Source organism: Anomaloglossus baeobatrachus, chromosome 11, assembly GCF_048569485.1.
Source record: "Anomaloglossus baeobatrachus isolate aAnoBae1 chromosome 11, aAnoBae1.hap1, whole genome shotgun sequence".
Classification (NCBI taxonomy): Eukaryota; Metazoa; Chordata; class Amphibia; order Anura; family Aromobatidae; genus Anomaloglossus; species Anomaloglossus baeobatrachus.
The window spans coordinates 50,090,225-50,106,860 of NC_134363.1; the positions used below are offsets into that span (position 1 = coordinate 50,090,225).

Below are 16,636 nucleotides of genomic sequence, written 5' to 3' on the forward strand. Positions count from 1 at the left end.
CACCGTTGGCGTTTTTTCCCAGGGCATGCATTATCCTGTTATGTGATCTGTGCGCCAACTAGCCGCCGTTAGTGGGCTGCTGTGCTCTTGCTTTGCTGCGCTCTTGCTTCTTTGGGCAGGCGGAAGAAGCAAGAGCACAGCAGCCCAATAGCAGCTGCTGATCAAATACCATTCTCACATGGCATATCAATGTAATGTTTTTATTTTACCTTGGTGACTGCTTAATTTAAAAGGGGATTATCCAGGTTATGGACAAACCTCTTTGAAAACCTCTAAATGCTGATTAAATCTGAGTGCAAATAAGTGATAGGAAAACTCCTTTATTAAGGTGAAATGATAGTTCTTGGTTTAGAGCTGAGAATATGTCATGCTGCTCCGTAAACACATTTGAGCACTGCTCTTTTGTTTGTTTGTTTGTTGTTGTTTTTTGTTTTTTTTCTCGAAGGAATTTCCGAAATTTATTTAATTATATTGTAAATTTTCAACATTGAAAACAATGCTGTGACGATAAAATAGATGGCAATAGTTCCATCATGTGTCATGGCTTCATACTTGTATGAATGCCGGCTGCAGATATTACACCGGCCTTTATATAAGCAGGATGCAGGGAATGATGTAGTAGATGGGAGCCACAGAAGGGGTTTACATAATTCCTGTATAAACATTGTCTGGTGTAAAGCTGGCTGTAGACATTAGATTTGCTTGAATTTGCAGCTCAGACCCCCTATCCCATCCATTAACATTCCAGTTCGGCTCAGCTGAACGTGAAAAGGGATAAGCGACTGTCAGACTGATCTAGTTACGCTTATCTGTAAAATAATCAAAAGCGCATACTGGTGGACATCCTGCCCGACCTTTGTTGCGCCCAACACTTTTGCCTTCTATATAAAGTTGCCAATATCGGACGACCATGTGGTGTGTATAGGATCTCCCAACTCTCTCTTGGCAGATGATGGATCAGGCAGTTGGAATTTCGGAACCCATTTCTTTAGTTTTCAGGGAACACCTCTCCATGCATCCTCTTGAAAACGCGTATGGAAGATTTGGGTTAGATGGCTAACATTCGTTCGGCAGACATGTCTATAAACCGCTTTATTTGGTTGGCCTTTGTACTGCAAATTTTGGCAATTTTATGAGCAACTTTTTTGCCAATCAAGGTAATTTGCGGTTTAGTCAACAACAGTTTTTTTGCGGTAAGACCACCTAGAGCCAATTCTCATGCAGGTTCATCATGTAGGTCCATCTGCGGCATGTCTACTGATTACCAACCACAGATCCTCTTAGAATTCTTAACATTCATTTTGCAATAGTCTAAAGACCCCCAAACACTTTGTTCAGCTGGTAGATATCTCCCCCCGACTCTCCTATGCATAGCAGTGCTCCTCGAGGTGGACATATCATTGGTGGAACCGGGACCCAGAGATTAGGAGGTCCAATTCCACCTTAAAAGCAGATGGAATTGTGCATTATGATGAGTTTTGGGTCTGCAAAGGTTCCTTAAACTGTTCTTGCACAGGGGGTCTTTTATGTCTGTCCGTATGTGTGTGCTCTCTGAGAGCCACTGCCAGACATCTCTGCAGGTCGATCATCTCTGAAAAAGATCGACATTCCAAAATCAGACATGGTGGATACTTATCTTCCCTGACAATCATCAAATTAGGTATTGGGAGTTTCATTGCCCACCGATCACGAGAATAAAGAGCCACGGCCACTAGACCGCTTATGATGGCTTTACTCTACTTTTCCCAGTGGCCACATGATTGTCCATTGACTATGAAGAGATCGGACAGGAGGCAACGTGGCGTGGCGTTCTCTGCCTTCAAGGGGAAATCGCTCTGTAAACGTTTTGAACCAAACATCTCATTAATGTTTATTTATTAGAAGATTTTCCTGAAAGATACACCCAATCCTAATGAGAGCTTTGTGACTAATTAGAGGGAGAGAAGTGCAAGTAAGGCTATATAGCTGAGAAGCACGGTGGTAAATTAGGGTGAGGCTTGGATTAGCTGCACTCCCTAAATGCTGCCTGACTTTCTTGTTCTAGCTATAGGTTTAGCGCGTCATTTCCCGTCATTATCATAAAAATGAAGGTGAGCCAGTGACAGGTGACTTCTTGGACACGATCCAGAAGGTTCAGATTTTACAGTGATCATTTTTAATTTAACACATATCACAGCTTTATTATCCTTTAGTATTCCCCTCATCCACCACTGCTTTTTCTGTGTCCTTCTTTTCCTCCTCTTCCTCCTTGTCGTCGTTTTCCTCGTCGTTTTCCTTGTCGTTTTCCTTCTCCTTCGTGCACTTGTATTCTCTAGAACTATTGGCCATCCGAAAACCGACATGCCAGAACCGTATTCCACCTGACAATTATCTGACTGGCGTCCCCTTTTACTTTACACTGTGGGCCAAACCAGTCGATATTGGCGAGTCCAACCAAAGTTAGTCTGTGTATAGGTGGGCTTTTATCCTGTTATGACCCATGACATGCTATGTACATCATGACTCCTTTCCCTGCCTTTGATGCGGGCTCGCACACTGAGCCCGCATCTTTCCCTGCAGATGAAGGCTGAATCATTTTGCCTCTGGCATGGAGGAGCGCTCTTCTGGACACTCACCGACATTATTGTGGGACGCCGATGAGCTGTCAGTGATCTGCTGATGACCCCTGTGTCTGTCGTCTCAGCACTCCTGTGAATTCCAGCCCTTTGCCGGCAGTCATAGGAGACTGATTTCTTCTATATACATAAATACTGTGTCATTGCTGTATATAGAACAAGTGATCTGACAATTTCAGGCTCAAGTCTCTTAAGGGGACTGTTAAATGAAGCACAAAGTAGAAAAAAAGTGTATGTATATATATATATGTGTATGTATGTGTGTGTGTGTGTGTGTATATATATATATATATATATATATATATATATATATATATATATATATATATATATATATATATATATATATATATATATATATATATTATATCCTCACCACATTAAGAATTGAAAAATACACATATTTGGTATTGCTGCGCTTGTAAATGTCCGATCTTTCAAAATATAAAATAAATTAATCCAATCGATAAACGGCACAATGAGATTTTTCTCTCAAAATGCCAGAACTGCAGTTTTTTGGCCGCTGCGACAGAGAAAAAATAACTGGAGATCAAAGCATTATATATACCATTTAAAGTGATATATATATATATATATATATATATATATATATATATATATATATATATATATATATATATATATATATATATATATATATATATATATATATATATATATATATATATATATATATATATATATATATATATATATATATAATTTCTTAGCTTTGGGTGCAAAAAAAAACAACAAACCCTCACACAGCCCCAGATACCAAAAATTTAAAACGCTATGGCTAAAGGAAGGTCGTTGCAAAAGCAAGGTTTTTTATTTTTTATGAATTTCTGGGGTTTTTTTTTACCACCTAAATAAAACAAAAACTAATACATGTTTGGTATCTACATAATCGTACTGATCTGAAGAATGCCTGGTCAGTTTTATAATATATAAATTAAGGGGGTTTTTTTTTATAAAAATATAATTTTTTTTTTTTTTTTTAATAAAAAAATTGCAGAATTTCACTTTTTTTTTATTTCGCCACACTTGGATTTTTTTTTCCCGCTTACCATTATATAATTTAAATAATTGCTGTCATTCAAAAGTACGACTCATCCCGCAAAAAAAAACAAACCATGATACAACTATCGGAAAAAAATAATAAAAAAGTATGACTTTTGGGATTAGGGGAGGATGAAAATGAAAAGAAAAAAAAATGCTCGATCCTTAAAGGGTTAAAGTGTTTTTCTTCAGTGGTTGATTTTTGTGCAACTTTCCACAAACTTTTCTTTCTTTTCAGCAGCAATAAGATCAAAAAGAAGGCGGCAGCAGAAAGCGAGAAGCTCTACCTTGAGCCACGATTTACGGGGGCACGAATACTAGATGCGGATATCTTAATGCTTGTGGCTTTACCCAAAGGACTCAATGTTGACGAATGGCTGGCCAGTAATGGTAAGTTGTCCCGATTTTAGTCTGCCTAGATCATTCAAAAGAAGTGCTGATGTAGCAGAGCCAAGTTTGTCATGCTATACAAAGCAGTTTTAACAGCCTCATACACATGGGAGACGTCTTCCGAATCCACATATTTAAGCGGGATAGGATGACCATTTATGTGTATGGGAGCCTCCCGGATCTTATAAAACCTTTGTAGGTGTATTTACACTGTAGCCTGTACGGCACTGCTACATTTGTATGAATATAATGTACCCTGTGGTGCATTGTCTTCAATGGGAAATGCTAATAGACCTATCTGAACAGTAGTACAAATGAAAGGGCAGTTTCGGGCGTTGTTCACACTGGGAAGGAATTTATTTTTATTTTTTTTTGTTTTTTTATCTCCCTTGTACTCTGTCATGGAACATCTTGATTTTGACATGTGTAAATCCTTAGAGGTTTATTACTGATTTTTTTTATATATAGTCGTTGATATAGATCATATTATTATATAGTCTCTGACTGCAAATGGAAACTTTAAAAATAAAAACAATATCGAAAAGCTAAATGGCAGATTTAATACACACTACCCATAGCAACCAATCGGAGCTCACCTTTCATTTCTCAAACTGCTCTGCCTAGCTGAAAACTGCACTGTGGTTGCTATTGACAACAAGGCCTAGTTGGATAAATGAGGCCTAGTAAATTTAAAAACCTTACTTGTTTCTAGGCTATAATGATATTAAAGTGGGTAGACTATTAAAGACAGTAACAACATCCATGACCACGATCTTTTGTTAAATATTTTTCTTACAATTCATACCTGCCTACTAGTTTGTGTTTTTGTAAAAGCCTTTGACCATGTTTTGAAGCGTACATGACACTAAGTTGTGACAAAATGTCCTCTAGACCTGTCCTTCATTGTGTTTTTACCTAGCCATATTTGGTTTGGGTGATGAGAACGCATTGTTTATCATGCAGGCTGAAGCGTGTGTGTGTTTTCCTCACCGTGGTATGTGGATGACTACCACACTTTACATAATTGTCAAATACTTGGCCCATTACCTAACGATCTAACAGCCAAGTTCTGCGGTAGAAATACAATTGCCTTGTTTCTGAACATTACTACAAGATAACGCTAAACCACCTATTTAGTTAAATACTAGGACCACCATGCCACAGGTGTCAACCAAACTGCGATTCCTCCTGACCCTCATACATTAAATTGACCATACATGTGCTGTAAATGGGGATCGGGAAATATTTAGCTGTCGGGCACCTCTGGCAGAGGCTTTTGCACTAGAATTTAGTCCCTACTAGCTGTATAGGACACCAGGGTAAAGGCCCTCATACTCGTTAGACTAAAGTTGGCCAAAGTAATAGCTGACAGCCTAGTAGATATGACGCCTCCCGATATCTCCCCCAACAGCTGTTGCCGCAGATAACGGTCGGGTTACCACTCATATATGTTAGACTAAAGTTGGCCGAAGTAATGGCTGACAGTTTAGTACGTATGAGGCCTGACGACTTCTTCCCCCAACAGATGTCGGAGAAGATAACGGTCGGGCACTTTATATTTTAATGCCTCACTCTTAGTTCTCTATTAGATAAGCCAATACCAGAGTTGTTTGGCAGCAGCTTTCAACTTGCTCCTCTTTTGCAAAACAAGACCTAGCCCATGGGTCCCCAACCTGTGGCTCTGGAGCTACATGTGGCTCGTGAACCCATGATGTGTGGCTCGCGGCTGTTTGCTAGATCTGGTACTAATGCACCAAGCTTGAAAACAGTTACTGTATTAAGGGGAAGGTCTCCAGATGGTGACTTTTATGAGTAGCTCTGTACAGAAGAGCAGATCTGAATGGGGGTAAGGTAGAAACCTTTGAATCTTGGCATACTGCCTCAGTGTGATATCTGTAGAAGAGCTTTTGCTTTCATTATACTGGTAATGGGGGCTCTGGGTGCCACTATAGTGAGGGTGGAAAGAGCTGGATGTGGCTCAAACTCATGGAGCTGAATGTGGATGTGAACCTCTTGTCAGAGCTAAATGGAATGTGGCTGTCAAGGTGCCAAAGGTTGGGGACCTTTGGCCTAGTCGAACTTTCATGTGTATGGTGAAGTCGGGAGAGATGATGAGGGCTGAAAAAAGCTCTCGGCCATGAATGTATATGGCCAGCTTGATTTGAATAGTACGGGATAAAATGACATATCCCTCTACACCCTTCAATTGGAAGTCATATGACCACTGTTTAGTAATTCAGTGTGGCCAGTGATGGTGGAGTAGCTGGAAAGACTAAGTGCTTTTCTTTTTACTAGTCTATGGGAATTAAGCATGGTATACACGTTAGATGGCTGTTGAATGAATGATTTTTTTTTATCTAGCCGCCTCTCCCTTTATATAGGAGCACTTGTTCAACTTAGCTCTTGTGTTCCTTATGAGACATGTCTGGTGGTAGTTTATCTCTAGGAGCTCAAGAGGATTGGCAATCCGAAACTAGATTAACTCCCCCAACATTCAATTGTCCAGTAACACCATACACTTTAAATTGTTGGTTGAACCTGTCATGATTGGTGGGTTTGGACACCTTTAGTCAAACGTCTGCGGGGCATTAGGCTGGATTCACACGTGTGTCGTGGTCTGAGAATGGACTAGCCAAAAGTCTTCTGACCTTTAACTTAAGAGCCTCATACACACCTATGAGGCTACTGAGTTTGAGTCAAGAGACCTGTGGCCTGTCCATGAGAAGACCTTGACTCATGGATGTGTGAATCGAGCCTTGCAGACAAGGTTCCCCATGTGCACTGTCTCTTCTCCTCTAAGCTCAACCTGGCCACTTTGGATTAGTGGTGATAAAAAGACCTTCCTTCTCCTTCAAGGTGAGAGATCCCAAATAACCCTTTAACGCAAGGTGGACAGACATTAACAGACTTCAATCGAACGAAAAAACAATGTGCCAGCAGCAAATGTCCAGTCTTCAGGGGCTACTTGGCTCACAAGGTTTGTTTTCCTGTAGGCAGGCGTTGGCATCTGCAGGACATCTACAATTCATGTCCCACTTTTCAGCGTCTTCTGGATCATTACTGTGCTTTATACATCATGAAGACCACAGATCTGAGCAGCCAACATAGAAGGCTTGATGAACATTGCGGTTGGATCAGCTCACATTTCCAAATGAATAGAATATGTGGCTCCTCAAACCAGCACCGTTTTTACCATTTGAACTGAACCCTATGAAGAATTCACCCGCTCTTGTCAGGACTCCTCCACATCAAACTTGTTTCATGGTTGAGTGCTGCTAATTCCCATCTGTTGCTCATTTGATGCTGAAGTTTGAAGTAGGATTACGGAGTCTGATTTCCAATTTCTCATCCAGATCCTTGACCACAAACGCTCTTCTCCCAGCTCCTCTGAGTTTTTCTTTCTCTGCTGGAAGCACTGGCTCTGTTTTCATTGCTACTTGTATATCTGAGGTTAGAAATAATAAAGAGTTATGGTACATATGAGACCTCCTTGTTAAATATAGATGGCGCCTGCATGGAGCATAACATTAACCCCTTGGATTTGTTGAGGGTGGGCTTTTGCTACCAGAAATCGGGAGACTACAGGCAATGTATTTTGTTGCTGAAAGCTGCACATGATCCAGAATCCTTGGTATTTCACGGGGTTTGGAAGTATTAAGTATCTTTTCTTGTTCGAACATGACTTGAGTTGGGGTTCTGTAAGCTGTCCCAGAGCGTAGCACTCGATGTGTTGGTACCTCTTCTGCATGAAAGGATGTTCCCAAATAAAGGAAGCCACCCTGTCAATCAACTGATTGCAACAGTCCAAGGACAAATTCAGATATCCATCTATCACTGTCTGAGTACAGACCATAACTTCTGGACTGGTCTCCTCACCTGAACTCAAATGCTTCATATGACTATGGGGCTGTTTTCAAGAGGTCACAGTCCATATTAGGACCATGTTTCCCAGATGTCTGAATTTTGATTTTAGGTACTGTAGGGATCATTTAAATGGGAGGTCATGTACAGATGGGGCTTAAGGACTAAGGGGTCCTAAATAGTGACCTCCGGGTGCAATGTTCTATTATGATATGAGTTGTCCAGTTGGGGAAATCTGTTTAATTTCAGAACTCTAAATTATGGCCACCGGTGGGACAAAAATGAAACCTATTACCCATAACTTACTAGGGTGTAAAACACGTTAATAGAAATAATGATGGTGACTCATTATTTTATACCGTCCTGGTTTAGTTACTCTCACGTTTTCTTGTTCCTCAGCCTCTGCATTCTACAATCATGTCAGTCTCATGTACGGTTCTATATCAGAATTCTGCACCGTATCGTCTTGTCCAACAATGAAGGCCTGGTCAACGTAAGTACTCCAAGTTTATGAATTACGTTTTTTGTTTTGTTTTTTTTTTTGTTTTTATTGAAATTGACACACTTTTATTTCTAGATAAATAGAATCCCTTTCTGAATAGGATATATATATATATATATATATATATATATAATATATATATATATATATATATATATATATATATATATATATATATATATATATATATATATATATATATATATAATGACAATTGACCTGATAGAATGGAACATTTATAATTTATAAGGGTACATATTGTATAATGTGCAACGTACTTGACAATACAATGTCTGTTTGTTTGCAGTATAGTGTGGAGCAGGACAGTAGTCCTGGGAGAGGTATGAGTCTTGTGCTCCCCGGCACGCTGTATTGTGACGCCCTAGCCTATCAGGTCGTCCCAAGGGTGCCGTGCAATCTGCCCTTCTGCATGGTACCCACTCCTCCTTGGTTACGGGTCCTGTCACTTTGATGTTGCTACCAACAGGTGTACACAAATCCTGAGGAACACTCTGCACCACACCCACCAAACACCCATTGGGCAACCTGAGGGGAATAGGACCACCCAGATGGAGCGCTGGTAGAAGGTGGGCAGAAGTGACAGCGCAGTTGTAGAGTTGGAGAGTGGAAGTTGAAGGAGAGACAACGGTGACAGTGCAGGTCACGCTGTGGAGATGGGCTCCTGTACCCATCCCAGGTGCCAGACGTTGGCCTGGCCAGAAGGAGCTGGAACCCCGGTCGCAGGGGCTAGTGGCAGAGAGCATGGTGCTCCTACAGAGAGCAGGCCGGCTGTCTTGTGCTACAACCGGGCAGGGACCAGGGCACGACTGGGTACGTGGACCCTAGGCTGGGAAGTAGCTTGACACAGCTCAGTAATTCACCCGACGGGAACGGAATCTTCAGGAACCGTTCCCCACCCGCTCCAGAATCTTGGTACTAACGCAACGAGGGGGATAGGACTTCCCACAACCGTCCAGAAAATTCCAAGCGTGAACCCTGAGAGCAAGGTCACCCTGCTAGCCACGCAGGTGAGCGGGACCCGAAATGCTTAAAGTTTAAGGGATCCATACATAGGAGACACAGTGCCAAGGGACAAGGCTTCAGGTCAACAGGCAACACAAAGAGGACACGGACCCAGCGTGCCCGCCCAAGGACCACAGAGTGCTCAAGAGTTTGGTTTACCTGGTGTCAGCGTCAGTGACTTTGGACTGTGTGAGTACACGTTGCCCCCCTTGCACACGACTGGTTCCCCACGCCATCCATCACCACTCCCCTGCCCACGGAGGGGTTAACAACTTAAGCTGACACACACCAGCGTCCCCGGGCTCCCCAAATCGGCAGCGGTGGTCCCTCACGTTACCACACACCGTGGGTGTCGTCACGAACATTATCCCAAAACCACAAACAATTCCCCCCTTTATTTCCGTGGGTGCCGCGCGCCGCCGCCTCGGATCCAGAGACCCCTCGAGCCACTGCGGATCCGGGTCAGAGCAGCCTGTCGGCTGTCATGGGGGCGGCACAATATCAAGATAGGGGTCCTGGCTGGGTGTGTGGTTGTTTGTGTCGTGAAGGCTGTACGCCCATGTAGGCCACCTACTGCCAATGACCTTGGCTGGCCAGGACCAAATGTTCACTCCATTCACTGAAGGAGACCACCAGTTTAATTCTTTTACTTAACAGTAACGTCCCAACATTTGTAAACAGGATGTAGTGGGCACATATCTTCTGTTACTTTGTGTTGACAAAGAAATTTATCTCCATCAACTGTCCTATTTGTTTCACCACAACCGACCAGCTCAATATCACAGTACAGTTTGAGAGAGTCATTCTTTCCCTGCTGTGGTCCCGCATCCTGTCGTTCTTGTAAGGTACATGGATTGCCAATATGTCCAGACTACCTTCTCGCTACTGATGCTTATATGACACCCACTGTCCAGGTCAGTTACCTTCAGGAGTTGTAAAATGCTTAGTGCCTTGATGTGGAGCCTCGTATTTAAGGACGTGTCTCATTCGGTCACTCGTTCTCTACATCAGTCCCCACTGAGCTGAGTGCTGGATCACCCCATGTTTCGACCACCTATTTCTCATGCTACCTCTGGCTCCATTTTCCTCTAACTGCGGGGACACCCACATCATGCTGCCTTGTTGGCAAAGCAGACCTTAGGTCTGTCCACGTAACATGCTGGGCCCTACCTGATGTTCCACACGAAACGGTCACTTTCCCTGCATTCTAGCCACTCCCATTATGGGCTAGTCCCAACACTTAACTATCTCTGTCCCTACTGTCAGCATAACACTTAAAACACTACTACATATCAAATTTCATATGACTTCCTCAATGATGCAGGACATAAATCACATTACATGACAATAACCCTATTGGGGTCTTCAAGTGGGGAACATGACACCTGATTCATCTCCAAAAAGCAGCGATGGCATGTACATGGACCTATGCCTCTTGAATGGCCAGTTTAAGCGACACCGCAATAGATGGTGCAGGAAAAAGTAAGAAATGTTAGAATCATGATAGACCACAGTGCTTGAGTTTAGAAATCCACATGCAGTGATTGAGACCCCATAGATACATTATAGACCTGCAGTCGATAAATGAAGTTGTATGTAATTGTGTAAAACAGTGATTGGGTGATGAGACCCGCTCTAGTCACACGATACCCCCCCCCTCCCGCGAGTAATTTTCCAGGAGCCCTTTTTCTTGTCACTTTCACTCTCTAGGCCTCATGATTCGTCAATCATTAACTTGTGGTCAAGGCTGCGTGAACATTTCATCTGTTACTCCAAAATAAAATCAGTATGTGATTACACAGGGAGCATTGATGGGGGAGGCGTCTATGCACTATGTACTAGCTTTGTAGACTTCACATACCAATGTGGCATTGGCCATTTTTATCTATAGCCTACAGGATTAGAAAATCTGGGCGCTTTCTTCCAAAAGTCACCATATCTGTCCAAGAGGGTGACTAATATTCCTCCCCAGATCCATATGAATGGAATGAGCTCCAATACAACAGAAGACCTGACGATAGGTTCTTGCAAGAAAGCAGTCATGTTTTTCTTTCCTAATTTTGGACAATATCGTCACGCCAATATTAATAGCATGAGTATTCAGATGGATGAGAAAGGATCCTTTCGTATTGGTATGGCTATCCTCCTCTCAATTGTTCTGTTCTTATAGGAACACTCCAGATGACACCATGTGCTAATATTTAATGGAGTCTGTTGGCACAAAATTCAATTTGACTGTTCAAACCAAGCACAGACGCTCGGTACATTCTTGGTGTTGCTGAGAAGTTCACTTCACCTTCCCAACTAATCGTTATCCATCTATATCCGCCCTGTTTTTTCTTCATTGACCGCTCTGGCTTTAGAGGAAGACTGAGATGGATCAAAAACAAGTAGCTGGCAAGGTGCACTGTTGCTGAATTGTTTAGCAACCCCAAGGGTGCACTGAATAGTTTGGCCACCCCAAGGGGTGCACTGAATAGTTTGGCCACCCCAAGGGGTGCACTGAATAGTTTGGCCACCCCAAGGGGTGCACTGAATAGTTTGGCCACCCCAAGGGGTGCACTGAATAGTTTGGCCACCCCAAGGGGTGCACTGAATAGTTTGGCCACCCCAAGGGGTGCACTGAATAGTTTGGCCACCCCAAGGGGTGCACTGAATAGTTTGGCCACCCCAAGGGGTGCACTGAATAGTTTGGCCACCCCAAGGGGTGCACTGAATAGTTTGGCCACCCCAAGGGGTGCACTGAATAGTTTGGCCACCCCAAGGGGTGCACTGAATAGTTTGGCCACCCCAAGGGGTGCACTGAATAGTTTGGCCACCCCAAGGGGTGCACTGAATAGTTTGGCCACCCCAAGGGGTGCACTGAATAGTTTGGCCACCCCAAGGGGTGCACTGAATAGTTTGGCCACCCCAAGGGGTGCACTGAATAGTTTGGCCACCCCAAGGGGTGCACTGAATAGTTTGGCCACCCCAAGGGGTGCACTGAATAGTTTGGCCACCCCAAGGGGTGCACTGAATAGTTTGGCCACCCCAAGGGGTGCACTGAATAGTTTGGCCACCCCAAGGGGTGCACTGAATAGTTTGGCCACCCCAAGGGGTGCACTGAATAGTTTGGCCACCCCAAGGGGTGCACTGAATAGTTTGGCCACCCCAAGGGGTGCACTGAATAGTTTGGCCACCCCAAGGGGTGCACTGAATAGTTTGGCCACCCCAAGGGGTGCACTGAATAGTTTGGCCACCCCAAGGGGTGCACTGAATAGTTTGGCCACCCCAAGGGGTGCACTGAATAGTTTGGCCACCCCAAGGGGTGCACTGAATAGTTTGGCCACCCCAAGGGGTGCACTGAATAGCTTGGCCACCCCAAGGGGTGCACTGAATAGTTTGGCCACCCCAAGGGGTGCACTGAATAGTTTGGCCACCCCAAGGGGTGCACTGAATAGTTTGGCCACCCCAAGGGGTGCACTGAATAGTTTGGCCACCCCAAGGGGTGCACTGAATAGTTTGGCCACACCATTGTGTACTGAGCACCTGTGTTGGGTTTGTACAGTCACTATGTGCTGACCGATTGCCTTTAACCTGGCCATACACATAAGATTAATGTCAGTCAAATCATTTTGTGTGCCGATGGCTGTCTAAAATACATGGCCGATTTTAGACCTGATTCAAGGGTTCTACAGGAAGCTTTCTAGGTTTCATAGTTTGCAGCTCAATCCAGGCTTTTTTTGAATTTGGGCACTTGGGTGGTCTAGTTTTGCAGTATGTGGGGGAAGGGAGATCATGAACGTAACCCTTCTTTTTTTTTTTACCCACAAGGTCTTGCCACAATTTGACCCTTTTAGGTCTTCTTCGCTCATGACTGTTTTTGTAGACCTTGTCTTGAAGAGTCGGGAGCCACACAATTGTCACTTCTACATAAATGCCATGAAAGGGGTGCAGGATTCTAATAAAATTCCCTAGTAGTGTGCCCCATTGTGTCATAAGGACTCCCTCCTCCACTAAAAGAGCGATATTCTGCAGAAAGCATTCTGATCCTAAACATGTACAAGCATAGGCCTGCACGGCCACTTCTGCACATGAGGAATCCGGCTGCACCTTTTCAAGGATGAAAATTCTTTCTCCGCTTGGCATGGAGCCCAGTCTGATGGGGGAGTGAAAACATCATAAAATGTCTGTGCTAAATTTAACTAGAATTCTCTTTGGACAGTTCCACTGTTTATTGAACCAATATAAACATTATAGCAAAATGGCAAGTCATGAAACCGTCGACGCTTTCACATTTACGGTGAATTTATATCTCGTTTGAACCCAGTAAATCACATTTACGAATAATGAGACTTGACGAACTATAAGCGAATCCTGTAGTATCCGTCCACGTAGCGGAGCACGCACATCAACAAAACTTCTTACTGACTTGCCAAACTTTGCCGTTTTGACAGCGGAGGAGGCTTTATTTGACCCTTTGTGCACAAGTATGGAGAATACATACAAATTCCACCCAGACCTCCTGTCTTGTGCACGCCGACAACATTCTGTAGTTATGACCGTGACCATTAGTGTAACTAGAGTCTGATAGGCCCTGGTGCAAAGTTTGAGCCCCCCCCCCCCCCCCCCTCATATTGGTCAGATGTATGGGTTGTTGTAGCGTTCTAAATCCTATAAAGACATACAAATTGCCCCCAAATAATGTCGTCCATCCTGGGCCACTTCCTGGTAAATATGCCCCTCATCCTAGTGTATGACCTCATCATGGCTATATCCTGGTATATATGTCCCCTTCCTGGTATATATGGCTCCATCATGGCCCCATAATGGCTATATCCTGGTATAAATGTCCACATCCTGGCCCCATTCTTGTGTGTGTATATATGTCTCCATCATGGCCCCATCCTGGTATATATGTCCCCATAAAGGCCGCAGGCTTGTACATATACCAGGGAGCGCCGCACACAATAAAAAAATTAAACGATTATATACTCACCTTCTCCCGCTCCCCTGGTGATGGCATGCCACAACTGACCAAAGTGCAAGTGGTGTAGTGCATTACATCATTGTCATGCGTGGCGCACTCACTTACAGCACAGTCAGCTGCCAAGTGTCGGCATATTCTCTGCTCCCCATACCTTGAAGTATGGGCGTGGGGACAGTGAATATTCATAGCCTTAATCGGTGGCCGGCACATTGCAGTGCAGGGACCCAATGGGTCTCTGTGCTGCGATGTATTTCAGCTGGATGCGCGCTCTTGGACGCACAGCCAACTGAAACCGGTACTGCCCGGTCGCGATCGCTGTGACCACGATCGTTACGCCCCTGTTGGTGATCCTGCTCTCCTCCCAACGGGAAAATGCGTAGAGCCGGATTACCAGTGGATGTAAAAATTGGTCCGAAACTCCAATTTTTTGAGTGGATGTTTTTGCAATTTTTGATTGCGGTTGTTCAAGATTTCATCTACTTTATTCCGCGTTTTTGATTTTCTGTCCGAAAGATTGGAGTGGAAACGCAAAGAGACAACGATCCAGTCCCTAAAAAATGAACCCTCTCTGATAGTTTTCTTATATTTGTGAATTCCATGTTCTCAGGAGGGTTGAAGGTCCTGCTATGCTGCATTCTTACAAATGTCGGTAAGATGGCTTCCTCGCCCTTACGATGACGGTAAACTATCTTGTCTGTCAAAACAATTTTTGTGCATTTGTAAGAGGCAAGAACAACATAGAAGGACTAGGGTCCTGCTTACAATCCCTCACGGGGCTGATACGGATGGCAGTAGGTGTCAATAGACCCGGTTGAAAATAGTGCAGCTTTTTTTTTTTCTACTAATCAAATATTGGGCATGGCGACGTGTCAATGTTCGTAGCAGGAAGTCTCGTAACGAGGACAGGCCCTCTAATGGCATTCAGTGCACTGACAAGAAAACATAACTCAGACACTGAAATGAAAGGTAAAGGTGGAATGACGAGGACATTTATGAGATGAGCTAGACCTAACTTTCCATTCTCCAAGAGAGATCTACATGCACAAGTCACTGGCTATGCAGGTTCTAGGCTGGACTCTGGTCCTCTTTAATTTTGACTTCTTAGTTTTTGCTTTTTTTTGTCTTTCTTTTTTAGCCATTTTTGGCTATTACATGTTGTGGTTTTGGTATGTATGTAGAGAAGAGGGGCACGGGGCTGCTGGCGAGCTGCACTTCTTGAACCAAGGAGACCCCGTGACCGGATGTGACTTCAAGTGGGGTGCACGACACCTGCTAGTGTCCATCACCCCACTGGCAGTCATTGTCGCAGATAGTAACATACACAACGCTTCAGTTCACTTGGCCAACCAAAGTCATTCACTCATTTTCTTCACACCCCTATGACAGACAGGACCTTTATAACCCTTTCTTTCACTCAGTGTGGGGTACTGCTCCTTGACCTGTCCCCTCCCTGCTATCTTGGACTTCATCCTCAAGCTTCAGATTCTGTGTTTCCTCTCCCCTTCTTCCTCACACCTGCGTGACTCTCTAAGCCCGCCAGGGTGAGCCGTAGGCTCCGGAGTGCTTTAGATTACCTCTAGCACAGAGGCCACATCTTCTCTCACTTGAACCCTATATCGTACTGTCAACCCTCGAGACCTCCCTACTGTCCTCCTTCCCGCATCACACTTCCCCCTTAACCCTGTCTTTTCCACTCCGCAGCTATCCTAGCCCAAATACTAGGTGGTGCCCATTGGGAACGGTTCCACTCTACTGTACCTGCTAGTGTGGCGCCCTGGACTAGCCAGGTCGTCACAGGTAACACACATACACCCCCACCCCCACTAGACAGTAACATTAGCCAAAAATAAAATCCTTGTTGCCTCCCTCCAGGGTCTGATGTCCACACCAGGTGTGGCGGAGCCAAGCGGCTGGCCCCGCCCACCGAGGAGTTCACAGGCCTGGAGGCGGGAAAAGGAGTCAGAACAGTTCAGGAGGTGGAAGTGAGAGGAGTAAAGTGGAGAGTGTCTGGGTTTGTGGCCCAGGCACTGACAACAAGGTTGGCAGACGGTGGTGGCCGTCTGCAGGAGTGGTGAATCAACGCAAAACCGTAGGACTGGGGTCGGGCGTTGGCCCGCCGGTACTGACCGGGGAGCGAAGTGAAGCCAGCACACACAGGCAGGGCCATTGGACCCCGGCTAGGCTTGGAGTCGCCGTCAACAGTCAAATCAGAGT

At 44.3% G+C, this 16,636-nt stretch overlaps 1 protein-coding gene across 2 annotated transcripts in view; it reads left to right on the plus strand.

Moving 5' to 3' along the window:
- LOC142257072 (MOB kinase activator 2-like) overlaps nucleotides 1–16,636 on the plus strand; it is a 39,448-nt gene that overhangs the window by 12,837 nt on the left and 9,975 nt on the right. The window contains exons 3-4 of one of the 2 annotated variants that reach the window (XM_075329135.1): nucleotides 3,916–4,067; nucleotides 8,328–8,421. In XM_075329135.1, the coding sequence (XP_075185250.1) occupies nucleotides 3,916–4,067; nucleotides 8,328–8,421 (246 nt within the window). The remainder of the gene's footprint in view (nucleotides 1–3,915; nucleotides 4,068–8,327; nucleotides 8,422–16,636) is intronic. The other variant, XM_075329136.1, reaches the window with a different exon arrangement.